At 43.5% G+C, this 21,761-nt stretch overlaps 1 protein-coding gene across 1 annotated transcript in view; it reads right to left on the bottom strand.

Annotated features, from left to right (window-relative positions):
• LOC147726235 (urea transporter 2-like) overlaps nucleotides 1-21,761 on the bottom strand; it is a 181,137-nt gene that overhangs the window by 35,880 nt on the left and 123,496 nt on the right. The window contains exons 6-7 of the mRNA XM_086960334.1: nucleotides 12,217-12,364; nucleotides 8,444-8,578 (exon numbers count right to left, since the gene is read on the bottom strand). Coding sequence (XP_086816460.1) covers nucleotides 8,444-8,578; nucleotides 12,217-12,364 — 283 coding nt within the window. The remainder of the gene's footprint in view (nucleotides 1-8,443; nucleotides 8,579-12,216; nucleotides 12,365-21,761) is intronic.

The raw sequence follows: 21,761 nt of genomic DNA, 5'->3' as shown, positions 1-21,761 counted from the left end.
GGATGAACGGATGGATGGATGAACGGATGGAAGGATGAGTGGGTGGAAGGCTGAGTGGGTGGAAGGATGAGTGGGTGGAAGGATGAGTGGGTGGATGGATGAGTGGGTGGAAGGATGAGCAGGTGGATGGATGAGTAGGTGGAAGGATGAGCGGATGGATGAGTAGGTGGAAGGATGAGCGGATGGATGCGTGGGTGGAAGGATGAGCGGATGGATGAGTGAGAGGATGGATGAGTGAGAGGATGGATGAGCGGGTGGAATGATGAGCAGATTGATGAGTGGGCGGATGGATGTGTGAGCGGATGGATGAGTAGGTGGAAGGATGAGTGGATGGATGAGTAGGTGGAAGGATGAGTGGATGTTTTGAACCAACCTAATATTCCCCTACCTAATACCTGCATACCACCCCTTATCCAATCCCAGCCCAATAATTCAACAACTAACAATGTGGCGAGTCAACAACCAAGCCAAATTAACCCAACAGATCATACGGCCCAGGGAAGACCAAGTGAGGCACTCAATACCCCTAGACCTAGACGGCCCGATTTACCACCGGAGGCAAACCGGTTTACTGTCATCTTAGCCGGAGTACCACCACTAGAAACAGGGGAATCAGAAACCTTTAGTTCCTTGAAGAACAAAGTTATAAAATGGCTCAACTGGAATAGACCGCTCCCGAGCCACCTGCACAATGAAATTATTATGGTAAGGAGGGTTCCATGGATAGGCAAGACCCCTAAAAACATCAATGGGGACTGCCTAACCGTTAGTTTTAGAGACCCCCGCACAGTATCCCATATATGTGCAGGTTTCAACAGATCTTTTGACTCCACGATCCAGACCCTCCCTGTTTCCTATTTCTTCCCACCAACCAACATTCGCTACCAACAAAGAAGAGGGGATTGGTCCGTTGTGGAACGGAGGGGCAGACAACGAGCATATGATGCTAGACCACCAAGACAACCTCAATACGCACCCCAATTCCACCCCTTTATAGATTATAACCGCTTTGCTTGCTTAGATGGCCTAGAGGGAGTAGACTGACTACACCCCGTCTCTCGCTCTCTGAAGCCGACCAACATTCCGGCTAAACCTGATGTCCCATCCATGGTCCTTTTATTCACCCCTACTGAAGTTATCCCCACTAATCCGGTTCAGATTTCACCCGTTACGACCCCTACCATACAATGTTCCGAAATTACTCCCATTACCCCTGCCCCAGCTACCCCCACTGTACCGGATCTGGCCCACCTAGATACGACCCGTACTACACCCTCTGTCTCAACTAACCACATTAATACAGTAATGGACCAAAGGGTTAAGGGCTATTCATTGATGAGCTGGAATATTGCTGGGTGGCGGCAAAAGGTTTCAGCACTAGGTTGGAGGGAACACATTGTGGATTTTGATATTTTATGTCTGCAGGAAACGTGGTCAGTGGAAGATATTGCTTTAGATGGTTTTGTTTCTTATAACTGTAATGCGGTGGAATCTGCAATGGGGAGGGCCAAAGGGGGATTGTTGATTTTACTTTCTGTACACCTCCCTTTACGTGTAAGGAAGAGCCATACTGTGGGGTCCCATTCGCAAATTTTGGAAATATCGGTAGGTAGGGAGAGAAATCTATTGTTGATTAACCATTATAATAACACCTTTGACCCCTACAGCACCACTGTAGTAGATGAACTCGAATCGGCTCTGGATTCTATTCTCTGCAATACAACTGTATCTTATGATATTGTTTGGGGCGGAGATTTTAATATCAGAACTTGCCCTCTCTCTTACTCAACTACTTGTGGTTATGATGGGGAAAATGGGGAAAATTTACTCCACTTTTTACACTCTCCATATGGCACTTCCCTTAACAATCTGATGTTAAAAACCGATATATCAATCCACCAACATGCCCCTGATAATGAGGGTAATCTGGCGCCCACCTTCACGGGGAGAAACACCACTTCTATTATTGATTTTCTGATCATTTCCAGTCGGGTAGCTCCCCATTGTTCGGTCCCCCTGATCTTAGATCACGACCTGAGTGACCACAATGCACTTACCATGGTCCTATATTGTGAGCTCCATAGGGATGTATTCTCCGGTAGGGTTGTCGATGACATTACCCCATGTAGACCAAATGGGACTCGCATAAAGTGGAGTGGGGAAAAAGCAGAGAATCTACATCGTAGGGTGGTGAAAGCTGGCCTAAACACGATACTTAGTTGCCTTGATACGGAAGTGCCCCCAGAACAATCAGTAAATAACTTTGAGAAGCTGGGTATCACAATTAAGCAAACTCTCACCTCAAAGAAGGCTAAAACCAGACAGGCCACACAGGGTTGGTTCAACCAAGCATGTACAAGGGCACTAAAATCCCTTAAACTTGCCCTCTCAACTACCCCGAGAGACAGGGAAGCGGTTAAATCCCTGAGGGCTAATTACAAAAATGAGCTCAAAATCAGGAAACAAGAACTTAGAGAAATAGCCTGGGAAGATCTGAGCAAAGCTGCAGCCCTCCGGGACAGTAAACTATTTTGGAGTACCATCAATAGCCCATTCCTGCAAAAAGAGGAATTCCCTGTTCTCACTGCCCAAGTTAATGAAGATGGTTGGGTGGCCCACTTCTCAGGGATCTTCGATCCAACAGGAGGGTCCTTTGCAAATTTTAACACCACTAGCACTACCCCAGTTGAATCCCCGAGAATCATGACCCATGAGGTGGATTTGGCAATAAGGAATAGTAAAGGGGGGAAAGCCCCAGGCCCAGACGGGGTACCAATCGACCTATACAAATATGATCCAGCGCTCTGGAGCCCACTACTGACCATAGCCTTTAATGCTGCTATGGTTAACAGGACCCCTTCTACCTGGGGTGAATCCATCATTATCCCAATCTACAAAAAGGGGGATAGAGGAGAGGCTAAGAACTACCGCCCTATCTCCCTGCTGGATTCCTCACTAAAAATCTTGAGTAGGGTCCTGTTAGCACGCCTGGAAGATTGGGCCTTAGATAATAACATTCTTGCCCCATCCCAATATGGCTTTAGAAAGGGCCTTGGTACGATCGAACAATGTATTAACTTGAACCTTTTAATAGGGAAGTATACCAAGGCCAAGCCCGGATCACTATTTCTGTGCTTTGCAGATCTTTCAAGCGCATTTGATTGGGTCGACCATGCCCTGTTATGGACAACTCTGCTGGGTATGGGAGCCCCCCCCGATATCATCTATTTCTTAGCCACACTTTATTCTAACTTATCCGCCCAAATTCGTTATGGTCCTGAGGGTGAGTGCACACGGAAGATTAGAGTAAGATCTGGCATTCGACAGGGCTGTGTATTAGCCCCGTTGCTTTTCTCACTCTTCATTAACTCGGTGGAACAAGAATTAAAGCAAATCCATGCTGATGCCCCCCAAGTAGGAGGCACCCCTATACCCGTATTGCTTTATGCCGATGATACAGTTCTTCTATCAAGGACCCCTATAGGCCTACAAAAATTGATGGATGGGTTCTATGATTTTATATTGAAAAGGAAACTCAAAATTAACAACTCTAAAACGTTTGTCATGGTGTGTGGGAAAAAGCTGAAACTTTTTAAACCTTTTTCTTTTAATGAAAACCATATTGCAACTGTCACTAATTTCTGCTATTTGGGAGTTACATTTAACGACAGAGGATCATGGGCCCCTGAGGAAACAAATGTCAAAGCCAGAATGGGGAAAGCATCCTTAGGCGTCTTCCGCTTTGCTTCCAAAGTAGGAAGCCGCCGTATTGTTGATATGCTGACCATATACAAGCACAGATGTACCTCGATAGCATTGTATGGCTCGGGGGTATGGGGACATTGCAACGCCAAGGCCCTGCAAATTGAAGAAAACAAGTTCATTAAACGGCTGCTTTGTCTCCCTCCCTCGGCATCCACTGTTTTAACTCATTCGGAACTAGATCTGGATTACCTGTCCGACCTCACCGGATTGAGGCCACTGTTGGTATGGAAATCCATTTTTACCAAGACTGAAACAGCATTCACTAAAGATATCATCAAAGACTGCTTACTCTTGGATAAAGCTTTAAGTATTCCATGGTTAAAATATGTAGTTTCGACTGTTTGACATGAACCTAGGAAATGACCCTACCAGTCTGAACACTTTAGACAAACAGGAACTAAAAAATCGGATGTGCGATGTTATGCTACTAGAGAATATTCTACTCATATTCTCCACCTGTCCTGTCCTTGAATGATGATAGCCGGGGTATTCCTATATACCTTAATGTTATCCACAGACAGTCCCACCAGTTTGTTCTTTCAAGGCTAAGATTAGGTATAGTAGATAACTTGGTTGCTTTCCCGATTATGAAATCTCACCCAGTTACCCCATGTCCATGTGACGGTTCTTCCAAACAAAGCACAATGCACTTTTTATTACTCTGTCCTTTGTATAAAGCGCAACGCACCTGTTTCCTCAAGCCTATGTTCCTTAAATATTCCATGTATACCACTGATAGCGCTTTGAGGCTTCTTTTTTCACTTTCAAGCCCAGATATATGTTTTTATACTGCCACTTTTATTTTGAAATCTATCAGAGCTAGACTTAGCATGGTTTTCCCGTAATTTTATGCGCAGCAACCCCCACAACATGTGACAAGGTTATCTTTGTTTCTGCATTTTGTGTACAATGTATATGTAATGTTTTAAATTGTATACTTTTATGATGTTTTTTAAACATTCGAATAAAGTTATAAACTGAACTGAGTGGATGTATAAGTGGGTGGATGGATGAGGTGGTGGAAGGATGAGTGGATGGATTAGTAGGTGGAAGGATGAGCGGATGGATGAGTGGGTGGATGGATGAGTGGGTGGATGGATGAGTGGGCGGATGGATGAGTGGGCGGATGGATGAGTGGGCGGATGGATGAGTGAGCGGATGGATGAGTAGGTGGAAGGATGAGCGGATGGATGAGTGGGTGGATGGATGGATGAGTAGGTGGAAGGATGAGTGGATGGATGAGTAGGTGGAACGATGAGCGGGCGGATGGGTGGGTGGAAGGATGAGCATATGGATGAGTGAGAGGATGGATGAGCGGGTGGAAGGATGAGCAGATTGATGAGTGGGCGGATGGATGTGTGAGCGGATGGATGAATAGGTGGAAGGATGAGTGGATGGATGAGTAGGTGGGCAGCTGGAGGGAGGGACGAGGGAGCGGATGTATGATGAGGTCGGCGGGCGCCTGCTTTGATAGATGAGTGGGTACCAGAATGGACAAGTGGGCAGCTGGGTGGGTGAATGAAGAGATTGGCAAGTGCATGCGTAGATAGATGAGCGGGTGGATCAGTGGCTGGGTGTTCAGATGGGTTAGATGAGTGGTTGAATTTGCTATTGTAAATGACAATGCCATTTATTTATGTTAAAAAAAACCAAATAAAAATAATGTCAAGAGCAATGCCAATAGCTCTAACTTTAACAAAGGCAAAACCATTGCATTGTAAATGCTTGTTTTCACTGCTGCTGCTTGTATGTTTGAGGAGGGTTGCACAGCAGCTGACTGGATTGCAACCGACAAGTGAGCGTAGCATACTTTGAAGCTTCCTGTACTGCAGTGGTCTTCAAAATTTTAATGGCGCTCCCATACCCACCATTAGGAAAATAAAAATCAGGCCCACCTCATCATTTTTCACATTTATTTTATTAACTTGTATCCATTAAAAGTATCCACAGTGTGTGGCTGGGGGATTTTAAGAATATTTGGAGTGCCTTCCCTTTTAACACAAACTCCCAGCTAGGATATAAATGACAAAAGAGGTTAGTGATGGGCTATTTCAGAGCATAATACTTCTTTTGGCCAGAGTCTGGAGCCACCTCTAGGATCACCCGAGGCCCCCCTTGGGGGGGGAGGGGGGAAGGGGTTGAGGGGGGGGCTGCGCACCAGTTTGAAGACCGCTGCTGTAGAGCATTTGTTCAGTAAATGTAAAATTGATGCTTGTATAGCGCACTACTCACCCGCAAGGGTCTCAAGGCGCTTGTACGAATACCGCTGTGGAACCCATCCTGGCTTTCCCTGTGAGGCGTCCACTCCTGGGCACCCCCAAGGTGGAGGCCAGGCATCCTTAGTGGGGTGGGGGGCACAGAATCACGTTTACTAAAAATAGCCTGATGCTGAGCTCTTTCCCTGCACTTGCAGAAACAGGCTGCCTAGCTCCACAAACCACCTTTGCACCATGTGTTTCAGGAGGTCTAGCACAGCTTTTGTACTGAAAGTACCAGTTCCAAAGTCTAGATTATTTTATAACATAGCACACATGGGTTCTGTACAGTGCATCACACATGGAATGGGTAAATGATTTGGAGAAATAAGGACATTTCTTCAACTTTGCACCTGCTCCAAGAAAGTGTTGCTTTTTGATGCAAAACTCGATTTCACAATTTTCGATTCAGTCAAAAACAAGAATGATTGTGCTGCTACACCCCCCACCCCCTCCCTTCCCCCCAACTCCCCTTTGAGGCAAAGACATCCAACGCGGCTCAACTTGCACCAAGGCAAAGGCACCCTTCCAGTACAAAAGACAATTTGCTATTGAAAGTAAATCTCCTTCCAAGACTATGTGGTGCTGCAGCCTACGTAAACCTAACCCTGCCCTACTTTTCTGTTTAAGACTAGTTAATCATGCGCTGCTATTCCCTCTGCAAAGCTTCCTATATAAGCAAATGAAGCTTGCTAGGTCTCTGTCAGATCTGCACTTAGCATGAGGCACTGCTGCTTTCAGTGCAAGGGAAGCTTGACTGGTACTGCATCTGTCTACGGTTGTGTGCGTAAAGGACACTTTCTTTATTGCTGTGCATGCGGTAACTGTGGGTCAAGTAAAGCTTACACTACACTACTGCTGTCAAACTCGAGGAACTGACCTAGTCAACTTTTGTATTAGAGAAATTGCATAGTTTGCCTCCATTTGATCAGATTTCTGATGGATGGGAAAATACATCACAGTCTCTTCTGGGACCATAACACGCGTATTGGAATAATCCAAAAGGTGCCTTTTCAGAATTGTAAGGATGAGACCTGTTTAGGCAATTCATTTGCAAATATGCTATCTAAGGCCGTCAATGGCCATATTTTCTACTTTACAAAATATCACAGGGTTGAGGAAACCTCTCCATTTGGTTAAAACCTGTTCACTACACGAATTTGTGTGAAAAACCTACAGGGATTGTGAGTTTGCACATTAGCCTCTTATGACATTTTATTAGATGGTGATAGATGACTGGGAGTTATGTGGGGGAGGTGTACATTTTGTGATGGAAAAGAGGTCTGCCCACTGCTACCAACCTTTGAAGGAATCTTCAGCACGCTCTGTTGCCAAGGCCCAGATTTGCAACCTTCATATTGTGGCATTAACATTTGGGGTGGCATGGGAGGAGGAGGTGCGGTAGCTGAAGAGTGTTGGGAGGTTTGGGTGGTTGGCAATTAACCCAGTCTGCCATCCTTGTGGTCGAAGCAGCTCAGAACTAAAGGGCACTTGAACTGCTTAGCTCTGTAGGATGCAACCCTGGGTGCCCTCACAAGCCAGGGCGTGCTATATTATTGCCAGTTCTAGTTAGTTTGCCTACTCATGTGCCTTATACGACTGACCTAGGTTTTAAATTGTCGACTGCGAACCCGTAAACCTCTAATCTTGGCTTCCCCTGACCCCAAAACTGTGTGATCTTGGGCTTATCTTTTTGTGGTATGCTGTCCCGGTTCCATCACCTGCCAAGACTGACAGCGCTTAGAAACTGGTTAATCTTCGATATTAAGAGCTATATAAAAAAATATTTGTAATGCAATAGGTCTTGCATTTGAATGCAAGACCTATGGCATTGCCAACAAGCGGCAGCCATTGTCCTAGCTCAATAAAGAAAAAAAAGGACATGTACCGTGTAACAACCAAGTAAAGGGGCCCGTAGCCATGAGAGGATGCAAATGACGACATGGACGTACTAAGGAGGGAATAACAAGCCTATTAAGGAATCAAACTTCAGCATTTACAAAGGACAAAGACACAAACCAATGAAAAATATGCGTGGGGCTTCTTCTCTATATTCTACCTACAGATTGCCAGATCTGCGCTTGCACACTGGCTCATGCTCGACCTAAAAAATAGGAGCCCAAAACCTAGAATAATGGTTTGAAAATGCTCAAGCAAATGATTGTTCACCTAAGAATGCAAGTTGCACTTTATCAAAGAGGCCCAATAAAATGTACATAGATTGTTGATGTCCCCCACTCATTCAACTCTGGTTAAAGATCCCTACTCAAAATATTCCCGCACTCCAACTCTGGGCGTCCATTGGACAGTCGACCTCAGTGAGGTTGATTAGGAACTCTTGATGCCCACAGTTTTCCCACTAGCACTATAGACTTTCAAACCTCAAGGCAAAATCAGGATATTATTACTAAAATGCCACATACCACCGAGAAGTGCCAGCAAATGAGTCTGCCAGGTAAGAGCATAAAACATTCCTCCAACTGCAATGCATGCCAGGGCAGGATTGAAGCCCCACAATCCAGTGTATATAGTCTTGAAAGGTGCTGCGAGACTTAAACCTGGAAAGAAAGAAGGTGGCTCAAGTCAAACAGGCATCATAACTTCAAGTCACTGTAAGCTCTAAGCTTTGCAAGCAGTAACTGTGCCTAGTTGGCTCTTTAAAATGTTAGCACATATCAAGCTCTGCTGGTACATTTACAGAAAGTTACACGCCTGATACACCAATATCAAGTAATTCTCCAAAGCAACATTTTATGCTGGTAAATTAATAGAAGGCTTGCATGGTACACAAGTCCAATAGATTTTTTGTGGCTATGAAACTGATACTGCCTTAAGAGACAGGAATTAGTCCAATGCAATTAGACATTTAATTTAAAAGGATTCAGAATGTTCAGTTACGATCAGCCTGGAGGTGCACGTTTAGTTGTTTCCACGCCTTTGGCTTGGAAAAGAATACCTGGGTACCTCATTTATCATTTGGTGAGCCCCCAAGTAAGTCAAAAGTGCTTCTGCTCTATGAAAACTGAGGGTCCCCTGCTTTAAAGCCAAGAGAAGCCATGTATTTACCACAGCAAAGTGTCCCCTGGCTCAACTAGGGTAAACCTGACATTGCCAAAGGGCATCAGGCTGCTGAGTGTTGTCCTGCCTCTTGAAGGTGGGATGACCATTATTTGTTTTCCATTCACATGTCCTCCAAGCTTTCCATGACAGACTCCGGCAGGGGACCAGGCAATTTATTGTTTTGTATTTAGAAAAACTCCTGGTTTCGGGATTTAAAAAAACAAAATGTTTTTCACTTTAAATATGGTGCCTGCTCTGCAAACATTCAGTGCTGTCAAAGAAGCCACTGCACCAGTGGCCCACTTCGCAGCAGAGATTGAGCCCAGAAGAGTTCAAGGTGTGATGGTGCTTCTCTTGGGTGGCAAAGTCCATGGTCACTTCTACACTGGCAGCTAGGATCTAAATAAACTGCCCCACATTCCTATAGCTAATAAAAAGGTTGCACCAGGAAAAGTAAATGTACAGCAATAGAAAAGAGAGTACACTCTATCAAATTAACAAGACCTTATCTACTTTTAGCGTTTTACTGAATACTATATTACAAAGCGATAACCTAATCAAACACCTAAATACCAGAGTCAAAATAATGTAAAGAAAGTCACATTCTTTGAGAGGTCTATTGAAGCAGAGTCAGCTGACTACCTGACCATCAGTGACTACCCACTAGTGGAAGAAGGCACGTGTGAACAGCAATGATAGGAAACAATACACAGTCCTGTATCCCAAAAAAAAGACCCAGAACTATCAATTATTTGACTATGTGGTAGATCAAATTCACCTTGTGTCTTCAAATTCCCTTCTCAGAAAATACATATAGGAAGTACAATTAGACCATTAGACTGTGAAAGAATGCATTTAGCAGCCTAAATCCTACAATTTCCCCAAAATCTTGACATACCCGTTGGCACATCTCTTCAGTCAGAAGCACAATGCTGATGCAGACCTATTATGCAACTCACCATAGACATTAAAAACATCAGCGGAGGTAACAGAACACTTACCCTTTACAAATTAGAATCCAAAGATATTAGAAACATACTACCTGAGTGGGCTAAATTCAGATGAAGAATTGAATATATATTTAAATATGGATAAGTAATTTGATTCCCAACTTCTGCTGAGTAGTACACTTTACATTCATACCCTATCTATTGATGAATGCCTTTTTTTAAATGTTCTTTACAAAGAAATTGGTTGCATTGCTGAGTACTCCAAAGATTCATTATAGAGTATTTAATTATTAATTATTTATTTACTTATTGTATTTCTAAAGCGCACTATCACCTAACAGGCATCTTGGCGCTAGTAACTCAGCCTGACAACCTCCGTATTTAGCAAGCACTTTATCTTTCTCAGCTTTTTTTATCAAGTTTAATAGCATAAGTGAATCCCTGCTGCTTTCAGAAGAGATTCTTTAGTTCAATTGGGTTTTCAACATTAGTTTCCAACACTATATTTGTCCATTAATTACTTATGTAGGTAATTAAAGGTGAATATTGGTTTTTATCTTTCGTTCTTAAGAACTGTCTCAAGTACTGATAGATCATTTTCAATACTTAGCTCACAGGAGCTTTATGAATTTTAGATTGCTAATCTCAACTGATAGTTGCACGTGAATAATGCATGAAATATACTCCCCTTTGGTCCAGAAACAGTTTTCTGTTATATCTATAAAAGGATAATAAGCAAGGCGATATGGGACACTGATAAATCCAGCTCTGTATTTTATGATTAACGTTTTTATGATCCTCTCCAATCATTAGATTTAGTAATGGTTTACACTATATTGGATAATCAAAATTGTATTGTTTTATTTGAATTAATTACAGCCCAAGCTCCCATTATATCATTCTTTTAATGAGAAGAGTCTTCTAAAATCATATGCATCAGACTACACAATGACGCTTCATTTTGTATATGCTACCAGGACCCCTCATATTGATGGTTCTATATTTGTATACCACTTTATTGTACAGGTTATTTAGTAAGGATGTAAAATTGAAAATAGAAGTTATTTAAAAAAAAAGTTATTCAGTGTATCAGATGCTGTTTGTATAACAGTCCTTGTATTTATTAGCGGTGAATGAAATGGTGTACCAAGCTTTTAATTTTGACAAATACATTAGTATTGAAAAATAAGGGGAAAAACTTCAGATTTGTCTTTGCTTGCAAAGTGAACGCACATTAAGTGGGTCTATCTTTACAAATGAACTCATAAGCTGTTTTTCTATTGTTTATGTTATTTGGCGCTTTTGGTTCAATGAAGGTTTGTTCAGACAAAAACATGTTAAGTTACATCAAACTATTTAGCCAACTAATAGAACCCTCCATCAAGCCTCTCCAAATACAGCCTAATTTGCAACATTTTTTTTCACCTGGCCAGTGTACCATACTCACCACAAGCTCTAAAAATGTGTTAAAATGAAACGGAGGAGTGGCTTTGAATGCATTATTTGGATGGAATATTACAACTCCCAAGAGCTCGGTCATCTTTACTCTTAAATGACAGATATTTAACAGTCTTGAAAAACATACATTTTTCCAGACACCTGAAATCGTAGAGGACAGACTCAACCAAGGAAGGCTGGAATAGACTAGTAAATAACCATGTTCCATTTACACTAAGGAAATACATGAAGGTCATAACAGCAGTGCATACATGGGGCTGTATAAATCATGAAAGCAACACAAATATTCTCCAAATCGGGCAACGTTTATACAATTTCTTCATCTAGGTTATGCATATTGCTTCAGTACCTGCCCAATATCAGCTTAAGGATTCTGGGGAACCTAGGCATTACGTTTTAGATCCCTGTAGCAAACAAAATTTGAATATTATTACCCAATTTCTACTAATTCAAACCCACATGATGCCAAATAATACAACATTATATGTTAAACTTTAACAGAGTCTGACAAAAAAATTGAAATAGGTCCTGCCTGGCACTCCAAATCTCTTTAAAATGATAAAGCAGTAGATGGACAGAGTTAGAGGTAGGCAGAGAGGGAGAGCAGTTTAGAAAAAGAAAAGAATAGACAGATCAAATGGAGAGAAGGTTCACCCTCCCAAGTGGTCCCTTGGAAGGTAGGAGCCCTGGGCAATTGCCCACTTTGCCATTGCCTTAACACTTTGTACCTGCCAACATTCCAATTGTTGATCCAATAGCTGCATGCAAACAGATCACTGGAGAAGATACGAAGAGAGCAACCAGGAAGATTCCACCAGTCCATGCATTGTCACACCCATATACCTGCCCAATTCCGACCGGAATAGCTTTCAGCAGCTGAAAGAACAAATAGTGGCATATTGAGCTTGCTTTATTTCCTAAACTAAAATGCTTTGTAAAATATTTCTATGATAAAAACATAATAATAATACATTTCAAAACATACAAACATGTTTAAAACTGTATACCACAATCTAATTCAGATCTCCGTATTTGCAGTTTACATTAGGACATTGTTTTCTCAAGAATAGAGTCGGTAACAGTAAAGTGCATCAACGATGGCAGGTGTTCAAGACAATTATAATGAAGTGAATTAGTAATAAAGAATACAATGAATATTTATATCACTAGTTGCATAACTTGAAAAAAAAATATAAACTACACTGTATTACCCGAAAGGATACCCTCACCTAGCAATAGCATTTCACGAATGTACGAATGTAAGATAATAAATATATATATATATATATATTTATATATATATCTATATATCTATCTATATACATATATATATATATATATATATATATATATATATATATATATATATATATATATATATATATATATATATATATATATTATTTTTTTTTGGTATCTCTGCCGTTAAATGGTTCCTGGGCAAGAAGAGTATGCAATATCACCAGCATAACAAAATGATAGTGAAAATGACTGAATTCTGCCTCCGCAATAACATGTTCTTATTTGCAGGTAACATGTACCACCAACTGAGAGGGACCGCGATGGGCACGTGCTTCGCCCCCAGCTACGCGAACCTTTTTGTGGGCTGGTGGGAGAAGCACTTGGCCTGGGGGGGGCCCAATGAAAAATGGCTTGATAACATCATGATCTGGTCGAGATACATAGACGACTTGTTTGCCGTTTGGCGAGGCGACGTCTCCTCGGCTGAGGAGTGCGTGGCAGTGCTAAACGACAACGAGTTGAACCTCAGATTTACCAGCACAATGAGCAAAACATCTATACATTATCTCGACCTAGAGGTCTTTGTCAAAGAGAAAACCCTATGTACCAAACTTTACCGCAAGCCCACGGCTGGCAACACCGTGGTACACGCGGCCAGCCACCACCCGAAGAGCATGGTAAAAAAGCATCAAAAGGAATTGCTCAGACTCCAGCAATTTCAGGCAGGCGCAAGAAGGGGCGGTAACTAGATTTAGAGAGAGAGGGTACTCTAGGTCATTACTCAGTGAAGCAACCAGACGAGTAGACCTCATTGACAGGAAAGAGCTCATACAAACTGACACCAAAAACAAAACAGATGACTGCACAACTAGGATGATCACCAGTTATAACATGAGATCTAACGAACTGGTGCAGATATTCAACAAGAACTGGCACATCCTAGGTACAGATCCAATATTGAAGAGACTGATACCAGACAGGCCGTCTATCACTTACAGACGCTGTCAATCTCTTAGTGACCATTTTGTGAAAAGCCACTATACTGACCCCCCCAAGAGTATGAGAAATAAGCCCATCAATGGTTTCTTCCCATGCATGCACTGCAAGGCATGCAAATTCAGCAAGAAAAGAACCAAATATGAAGGGAGGACGAATGACCCAAGGCCAATGAGAGAAATAAAGAAATTTCTGAACTGCAATTCAGAATTTGTAGTTTATTGCCTGGTATGCCCATGTACTAAAAGATATATTGGTAGCACCATCAACCAAGCCAAAAAACGCATCCTGGAACATATGCGTGCCATCGCAAATAAGGATAAGAACTACCCGGTGGCACGCCATTTTGAGACCCACCATGGAAGCAATAGGGATCTATTGTCCTTCTACCTTATAGATCAGCTAGATAGAAGGGAGCGAGGTGGGGACAGGATAAGGCTTCTTAGAGCAATGGAGTCCAGGTACATCATTGACCTTCAAAGCATGCAGCCGAAAGGGCTCAACAATGATGAAGAACTTTGGGTACACTTAGAATAGCTAGCATTTACTCCCAAACTGGTTCAGGAAGAAACACCCATATTGCAATAAGAACGAGTGAAATCTAAATGTAACTTTCTAGTTGGCAGCAAAAAAACTGGTAATATGAATTGTGATATATATGGATCCTTGCCCAAACAGGGCTCCATAAATGTGTGTTGACTAACAAGTCAATTATATAAATTGTCCACCCGGCCCATTCAGGGCAGAATTGAATATGTAAATATATGAACTACATGTAAATAAGTACAATTTTCATTCTTGGAAATTGTCGAAATGAAATTACATTACATAAGGTGGATACAGAAAAAATACATGCATATATGTAACAAATGTCTTTCAACTATATGCCTTGCCATTCAACCCTTGTTTTTAATATTTTTTTGTTATATGAACTTTTGCACTGGCACTTTTTCTAGATGTCATCACATCCCCTTGTTGAAATTGTAAATAATGCTACAAACGAGTTGTGAACTTGCACGTTTGAATATGGCCGCCACAAAACATCTAGGCGAGCAATAGTCCGCTTTCTATGTTTGGGAAAGTGGTAGGGGATTTAATGGCAGTGTGCACATTGTATGGCTGACACTGAGGAAGCCAAATTGGTGAAACGCGTATGTCAAGGGGGCAGGGGGGTCTGCCAATAAACCACTTTGGTTAAAACAACAACTTGGAGTGCCGTCCTTTTTGACCTCTGGGAGAATCACGGAGGTGTGTGCAAACATATATATATATATATATATATATATATATATATATATATTCAATGAAAAAACCATAGGTTATAGGCCATATATAGTTAGGAATTAGCATTTACAAAACCTTATTTTACTCGCATAAAACCATTGAAATTCCATATATAGTTAGAAGCGCTAACTATATATCGCGCACCCGCAATCCACTGCTGATGATGTCACATATTACATCATTCATGACATGGTCAGTGACATCACTGATGACATCACTGATGACATCTCAAATGACATCACTGATGACATCACTGATCACAACATCCAGTGATTGTATGTGTCTGTAAAGTTTAAATATGTTTCACATATTGAAGAATGAGTGGATGTATAAGTGTCTGGATGAAGAATTTAGTAGGTACATGACTGACTGTATGAGTGAGTGATTAAATGTGTCTCACTGAGTGCATGGGTTAGTGACTAAACTGTCTTAATTTGTGCATCAGTATGTTTGTTGTTGTGTAAGCTGCTGCATGTGTTGATCAGTAGCTATAAGAGTGGCCATATGGGTTATTGATTGGTTGCCCAAGTATTTGAATGGGAGGCTGAGTGTGTGTGTGGGTGGCTGGGAGGTGCGTGACTCTGTGCATAGATGTGTAAGCAGTTGATTCACTAGGAGTATGAGTTCAAGAGTGCATGTGGAAACAGCTATATGGGCGGTTGACTGTGCATGGGTGTGTTGGTGAGTGAATGGATTTCTCATTGCTACATGTGCAAGTAAGTACGTATGTAAAACACAATACATGTGAGAGTTGAGATATATAAATAACTGAACATAAGAGCCAGTGAATGTGTGAGTGGCTGTATCGATCACTGTGAGCTTGTATCAGGGATTATATAAGAGAGTAAATATGTGTTATTATATGTTTGAATAAGTAAGATGTGTATAACTGTATAGTTGAGGAAATGGAGGTGTGATTGATTCTTTGCATGACTGACTAGGTGTGTGAGTAACTCCATGGATGAGTGACAGTCTGTGAGTGTCTGTTTATACTGAGTGTATGTAAGGTTATATTAGAGTCTGAAGAGGTTCATTGTATTATCACATGAGTGATGTGATCAGTGATGACAAATGAGATGTCATCAGTGATGTCATTTGAGTTGTCATCAGTGATGTCATCAGTGATGTCATTTGAGATGTCATCATTGATGTCATTTGAGTTGTCATCTGTGATGTCATTTGAGATGTCATCAGTGATGTCATCAGTGATGTCACTGACCATGTCATGAATGATGTAATATGTGACATCATCAGCAGTGGATTGCGGGTGCGCGATATATAGTTAGCGCTTCTAACTATATATGGAATTTCAATGGTTTTATGCGAGTAAAATAAGGTTTTGTAAATGCTAATTCCTAACTATATATGGCCTATAACCTATGGTTTTTTCATTGAATTTTCAAGGTTTTGTAAATGCAAATTCCTAACTATATATCCACTATAACCTATGGTTTTTTCTGTGAATTTCATTGGTTTTTTAATAGCAAATATGAAAAGCTTTAAAATGTCAAGTACGTGATAGATAAAAACATTTTCGTATTTATGCACGCTGATGTGCTTTGAACGCTGCACCCCCCCCCCTCCCCTCTTTTGCCTTAGTAGTACTCTCTCTTTGCAGATACTGAAGGGTAGTTAACGCAGGCCTTTACCTCCGTTGTAATCCGTCGTGCCTCCTTGTCTCTCCATTTGATTGATTGTTGTCCAAGCATTTACTGTTTTAGAATTGGTTCTCTTTGGATCATTCTCTATTTACAAACAAGCACAAAGTCGCAATACTCTGTTTAGTCTTTGCAGATAGTGAAAAATCGTGTAAAAAAATAAAAGTAATCGAGCAAAATCAGTAGGCCACTAATTGGATCTCTTTTTGACCTCGCTAAAATAGAAATATTAGGAACAACCCTTCTTGAGAAATACGAAAATAGTGAGATGAACTGAGCTCCACACCATGAGGGCTGCAAGACAGCTCGGCTCCATCACCCATCCCGCACAAAATAACGACAAACCCTATGCAAATATTAAAAATATAGACAACACACCAGCAAAGAAACAGGGTAAAACATTTTATTAAAAAACTATTTACATAACGTTGGTTTATAAGATGATGTCAGTAGTGGACCGATGTGTGAATAGATCGAAAACAGCACAAGGCTCCAAGATCCGGATAGCAAGCTCCTGGATGTTGGGTGCCATAGTTTAGAGTTCTGAATTTCAGCCTTTTTCAATGCCTGTGCTTTGTTGAATCAAAATGGCGGCTTGACACAAAGCTGACTCAAGCGTTGTTACTGATGCTATGCAGACCAAAACTGGTTTTCAGTTTGTACATTTTTCTAGATTTTTCAATCCAAGTTTGGTTGACTTTGTAGAACGATGGCTTCAGATTTTCAACATACGGTGTGGTGGTGCTGACTGGGAGGGGGCGCTTCGCTCCTGCCCCCTCCCCAAGTAAGATTTTCATACGTGAAAGTACGTTAATGGTTTTGGTCCCTGAGATGCTTCGATGTCACTACCATTCTCAAATAGCATAAGTTCTGGATGTTGGGTGCCATAGTTAAGAGTTCTGAGCAGTGCTTGTAACACTGTCTGAAGCTTATTTCCACCTACTGCAGCTTCACTATTCTCAAAGTAAGTGAGTGTCGTTTGTGGACCTGACTGCATTAGAAAACAATGTGATATGTTACCTTCCTAAACAGCTTGACGGAGGCCCCTGAGGGGCGGTGTGATGGCCATGGACTCGGAGAAGACGCTTGGCTCCGACACCCTCCCCAAGTCTTATAGCACTGGTGTAGCCTGAGATCGCCCCCGACATAGGCGGCCGGCTCCCGGGGTCCGGCGGAACTTTTTGCCTTTTGATGACTCTTCAATTCTGGACCTTGTCCCACAATCCGTTTGACCTGAAGACAAGCTGTAGTGGGGCGCCCCTTTATCGTTTTAGTTGCCATTCCGCCCGCTTTTGCTACACTGTGCCTCTTCCGCCATTCAGCTGTTTACCGCCCGCTCTTGCGACTACAGCGTCTCGCTCACCATGTAGTTGAGATGCGCCCGCTCTTGCGGTGCAGCGATAGGCGGCTGCCACAGGACTCTCAAAATGGCGGCCGGCTCTTCGGTTTTGGGCCTGGTCCACTAAAATGGCCCTGGGACACCTTGGAACTCGGACGCTTGTCTGCTAGGGCTTGGGTCCCATTCTCGAAAAGCGTCCCCTCAGCCGTGAAGATTCTACAAAAGTCTTGGGGGCCTCCGACTCCCGCAGGCTTCTGGTGGGGAGCGGCTGCCATGATTGCTCGTGGAATGGCCACGACGGAGCTACGAGATGGTAGTGGTCTCATGCTGACGCCAGCTTTAGTCTGAAACATCCAGAAACACTGTAGACTACCAATTCGATCAGTTCCGGTAGTGCCCCAACATGACCCGGAAGAGAAGAACTTGCCCTCCCCTCTTTGACTGATGGTTCTTGTTGCCTGTCCCCTCTGTTGTCATTTAACAGAACTTTTTGGACTGCTGAAAGGGGTTGTGTTCTGAACGCTGGTTGGTGGAGACATTTAGACTATATTCTTGACCTACGTTGTCGCGTAATGCGCTTTATGACACGCCGCGTTAGCGCACCCGGAAGTGATCCGAGGCGCGGCGCGCAGCGCGTAACGTAAGCATAACAGGTCATGTGACTTGTTAATAAAACTTTTCATTGGTTCATTTTACTTTTGTTAATTTAATGATGAAAAGCTTGGTCATATGACCTAAAAATTACGCTTTTTATTATTTTCGAACAATATTTTTTTTTCAAACATATGTTATAATATTCCAGGCTAATGTACTTTCCCGGAAAATTTACAACTGTCTTGCAAGTAAAATATATTCCTTTTTCGAGAAAAAGGGTGTTTCTTCCTTCCATGACGGAGCCGTTGAGTAAAAGAGATTCGGCCTGCTGTCTTAGTCGCCGATACGCCTGATTATCAGATTCTTATCGATCACTTTATGTTGCAGACATGAAAAACACAACTGCCCTTGACCATTTATCTTTACTGCGTTCCTACATATTATACCTTTTATCCGTCATGTAATTGGACTGCTTTATTTCACTTGCCTTTTACTGATTCGAAAACAGTCACTAAAAGTAAAAACTTTACAAATGAAAATACTACTACCGTGTTTTGTTTTAAAAACCTTTATTGTGAAAATGTCAGTATACAAATACGGGCCTATAACCACGTGGGCCGGCCACGGAGCAAACTGAAATCGTATATGATAAGGAGACATTTACACTGTAGAAGAACGTAACGAGCGGGCCATTAGGTGACAAGAACAAAGGTGTCTAACAGTTGCGGAATCGGTGGACGTACATTTTGTAATTAAAATACGACAGGGCCACTTACAATAACATTTTCTAGATATACATTTGCGGGCAAAGAGTTACGAGTCCCATTTATACCGGCGCCATTTTGGGCGAGGCCGGGCAGGTCCAAGATATAGTCAAAATGTCTCCACCAACCATCGGCCAGACCAGAACCCCTTTCGGCCCTTTATGCTACAAGATGGTGTCTTCCATTCAGAAAATATTGGTGGCAGCATTTTGAAAGGAAACAGAAACAGCCGTTCACAGGCATTGAAAAAGGCTCAACAGTGCAGGGCGCCTTGTGCTGGTTCCGACCTATTCACACATCGGTCCACTACTGACATCACCTCATAAACCAACGGGGCACCCCACGCCGACTTTCGGCGCAGCATTGTAGGATGGCCACACCAGTGCGGCAATTTGCTGGACACCACCTCGGTGCCATCCAGATCTCGGCGCGTTCATTCAATCAATAGCGTCCCCCTGCACACATTCAGGGACCTGGTCGTGTCTTCAGATGAAACGCATTGTAGGAAAAGAAGCAGAAAGGAAAAGGCAAAAAGTTCCGCCGGACCTAGTGAAGCTGCAGCAGGTGCAAATAAGCTTCAGACAGTCTTACAAGCACTGCTCAGAAATCTCAACTGAGGCACTCAACATCCAGGACTTGCCATTCGGATCTTGGTGCCTTGTGCTGGTTCCGACCTATTCACACATCGGTCCACTACTGACATCACCTCATAAGCCAACGGGGCACCCCACGCCGACTTTCGGCGCAGCATTGTAGGATGGCCACACCAGTGCGGCAACTTGCTGGACACAACATCGGGGCCATCCAGATCTCGGCGCGTTCGACTCACTGTACCGCAAGAGTGACCGCAACTCAGCTGGACACGCCGTCTTTCGGCGCAGCATTGTAGGATGCCACACCAGTGCGGCAATTTGCTGGACACCACCTCGGTGCCATCCGGATCTCGGCGCGTTCGAGTCACTGTACCGCAACAGTGACCGCAATTCAGCTGGACACGCCGTCTTTCGGCGCAGCATTGTAGGATGGCCACACCAGTGCGGCAATTTGCTGGACACTACCTCGGTGCCATCCGGATCTCGGCGCGTTCGAGTCACTGTACCGCAACAGTGACCGCAATTCAGCTGGACACGCCGTCTTTCGGCGCAGCATTGTAGGATGGCCACACCAGTGCGGCAATTTGCTGGACACCACCTCGGTACCATCCGGATCTCGGCCCGTTGTGCTGCCTTCGGCCTATTCGCACATCGGTCCGCTACTGACGCCGCCTCACGTGCCAACGGATTTTCTACGCTTTTTGTAGCCCTATGCCGCATAACAGGTCATGTGACTTGTTTATAAAACTTTTCATTGGTTCATTTTACTTTTGGTTTCCTAAAGATGGAAGGCTTGGTCATATGACCTAAAAATAACACTTTTCATTGGTTTAGAACATTTTTTTTTCCCAAACGATGAAAGCCCCACCTTGTTTCTGGATCATTCAGACTGAAGCTGGCGTCAGCATGAGAGCACCACCATCTCGTGGCTCCGCCGTGGTCATTCCGCGAGCAATCATGGCAGCCGCTCCCCACCGGAAGCCTGCGGGAGTCGGGGGCCCCCAAGACTATTATACAATCTTCACGGCTGAGGGGACGCTTTTCGAGAATGGAACCCAAGCCCTAGCAGGCAAGCGTCCGAGTTCCAAAGTGTCCCAGGACCATTTCAGTGGACCAGGCCTAAAACCGAGGAGCTGTCCGCCATTTTAAGAGCCATGTGGCAGCCGCCTATCGCTGCACTGCAAGAGTGGGAGCAACTCAACAACATGGTGAGCGAGACGCTGTGGCCGCAAGAGCGAGCGCAACTCAGCTAGATGGCCGCCACCTGGGGAGGCCCGTTCACGCCGGCTCCCCCACGCCCCCCCCCCCCGGGCCGCCGCACGCCAATTTTCGGAGCAGCATTGTAGGATACCAAAACCAGTGCGGCAGTTTACTGGACATCACCTGGGTGCCTGTCGTACATGTTGTGTCAGCCATGTGACACTGGACACAGACCGCTACTGACGAGGCCTCCCCCCGCACCACCCGGGACGCCCCACGCTGTTTTTCTGTGCTGCATTGTAGGATCCCTAAACCAGTGCGGCACCCAGGCGACATCACCTGGGTGCCGTCCAGAACTCTGCACGTTGTGCTGCCTTGGGACTATTCGCACAACAGACCGCTACTGACGAGGCCTCCCCCCGCCCCACCCGGGACGCCCCACGCCAATTTTCGGAGCAGCATTGTAGGATCCCTAAACCAGTGCGGCACCCAGGCGACATCACCTGGGTGCCGTCCAGAACTCTGCACGTTGTGCTGCCTTGGGACTATTCGCACAAAAGACAGCTTCTAACCATTGTTGCTTTTTGTATTGAGAAATGTTTA

Source organism: Lissotriton vulgaris, chromosome 3_1, assembly GCF_964263255.1.
Source record: "Lissotriton vulgaris chromosome 3_1, aLisVul1.2, whole genome shotgun sequence".
In the NCBI taxonomy this organism is placed as follows: domain Eukaryota; kingdom Metazoa; phylum Chordata; class Amphibia; order Caudata; family Salamandridae; genus Lissotriton; species Lissotriton vulgaris.
The sequence above is the reverse complement of the archived record's forward strand: the minus strand, read 5'-3'. Positions and strand labels throughout refer to the sequence as shown.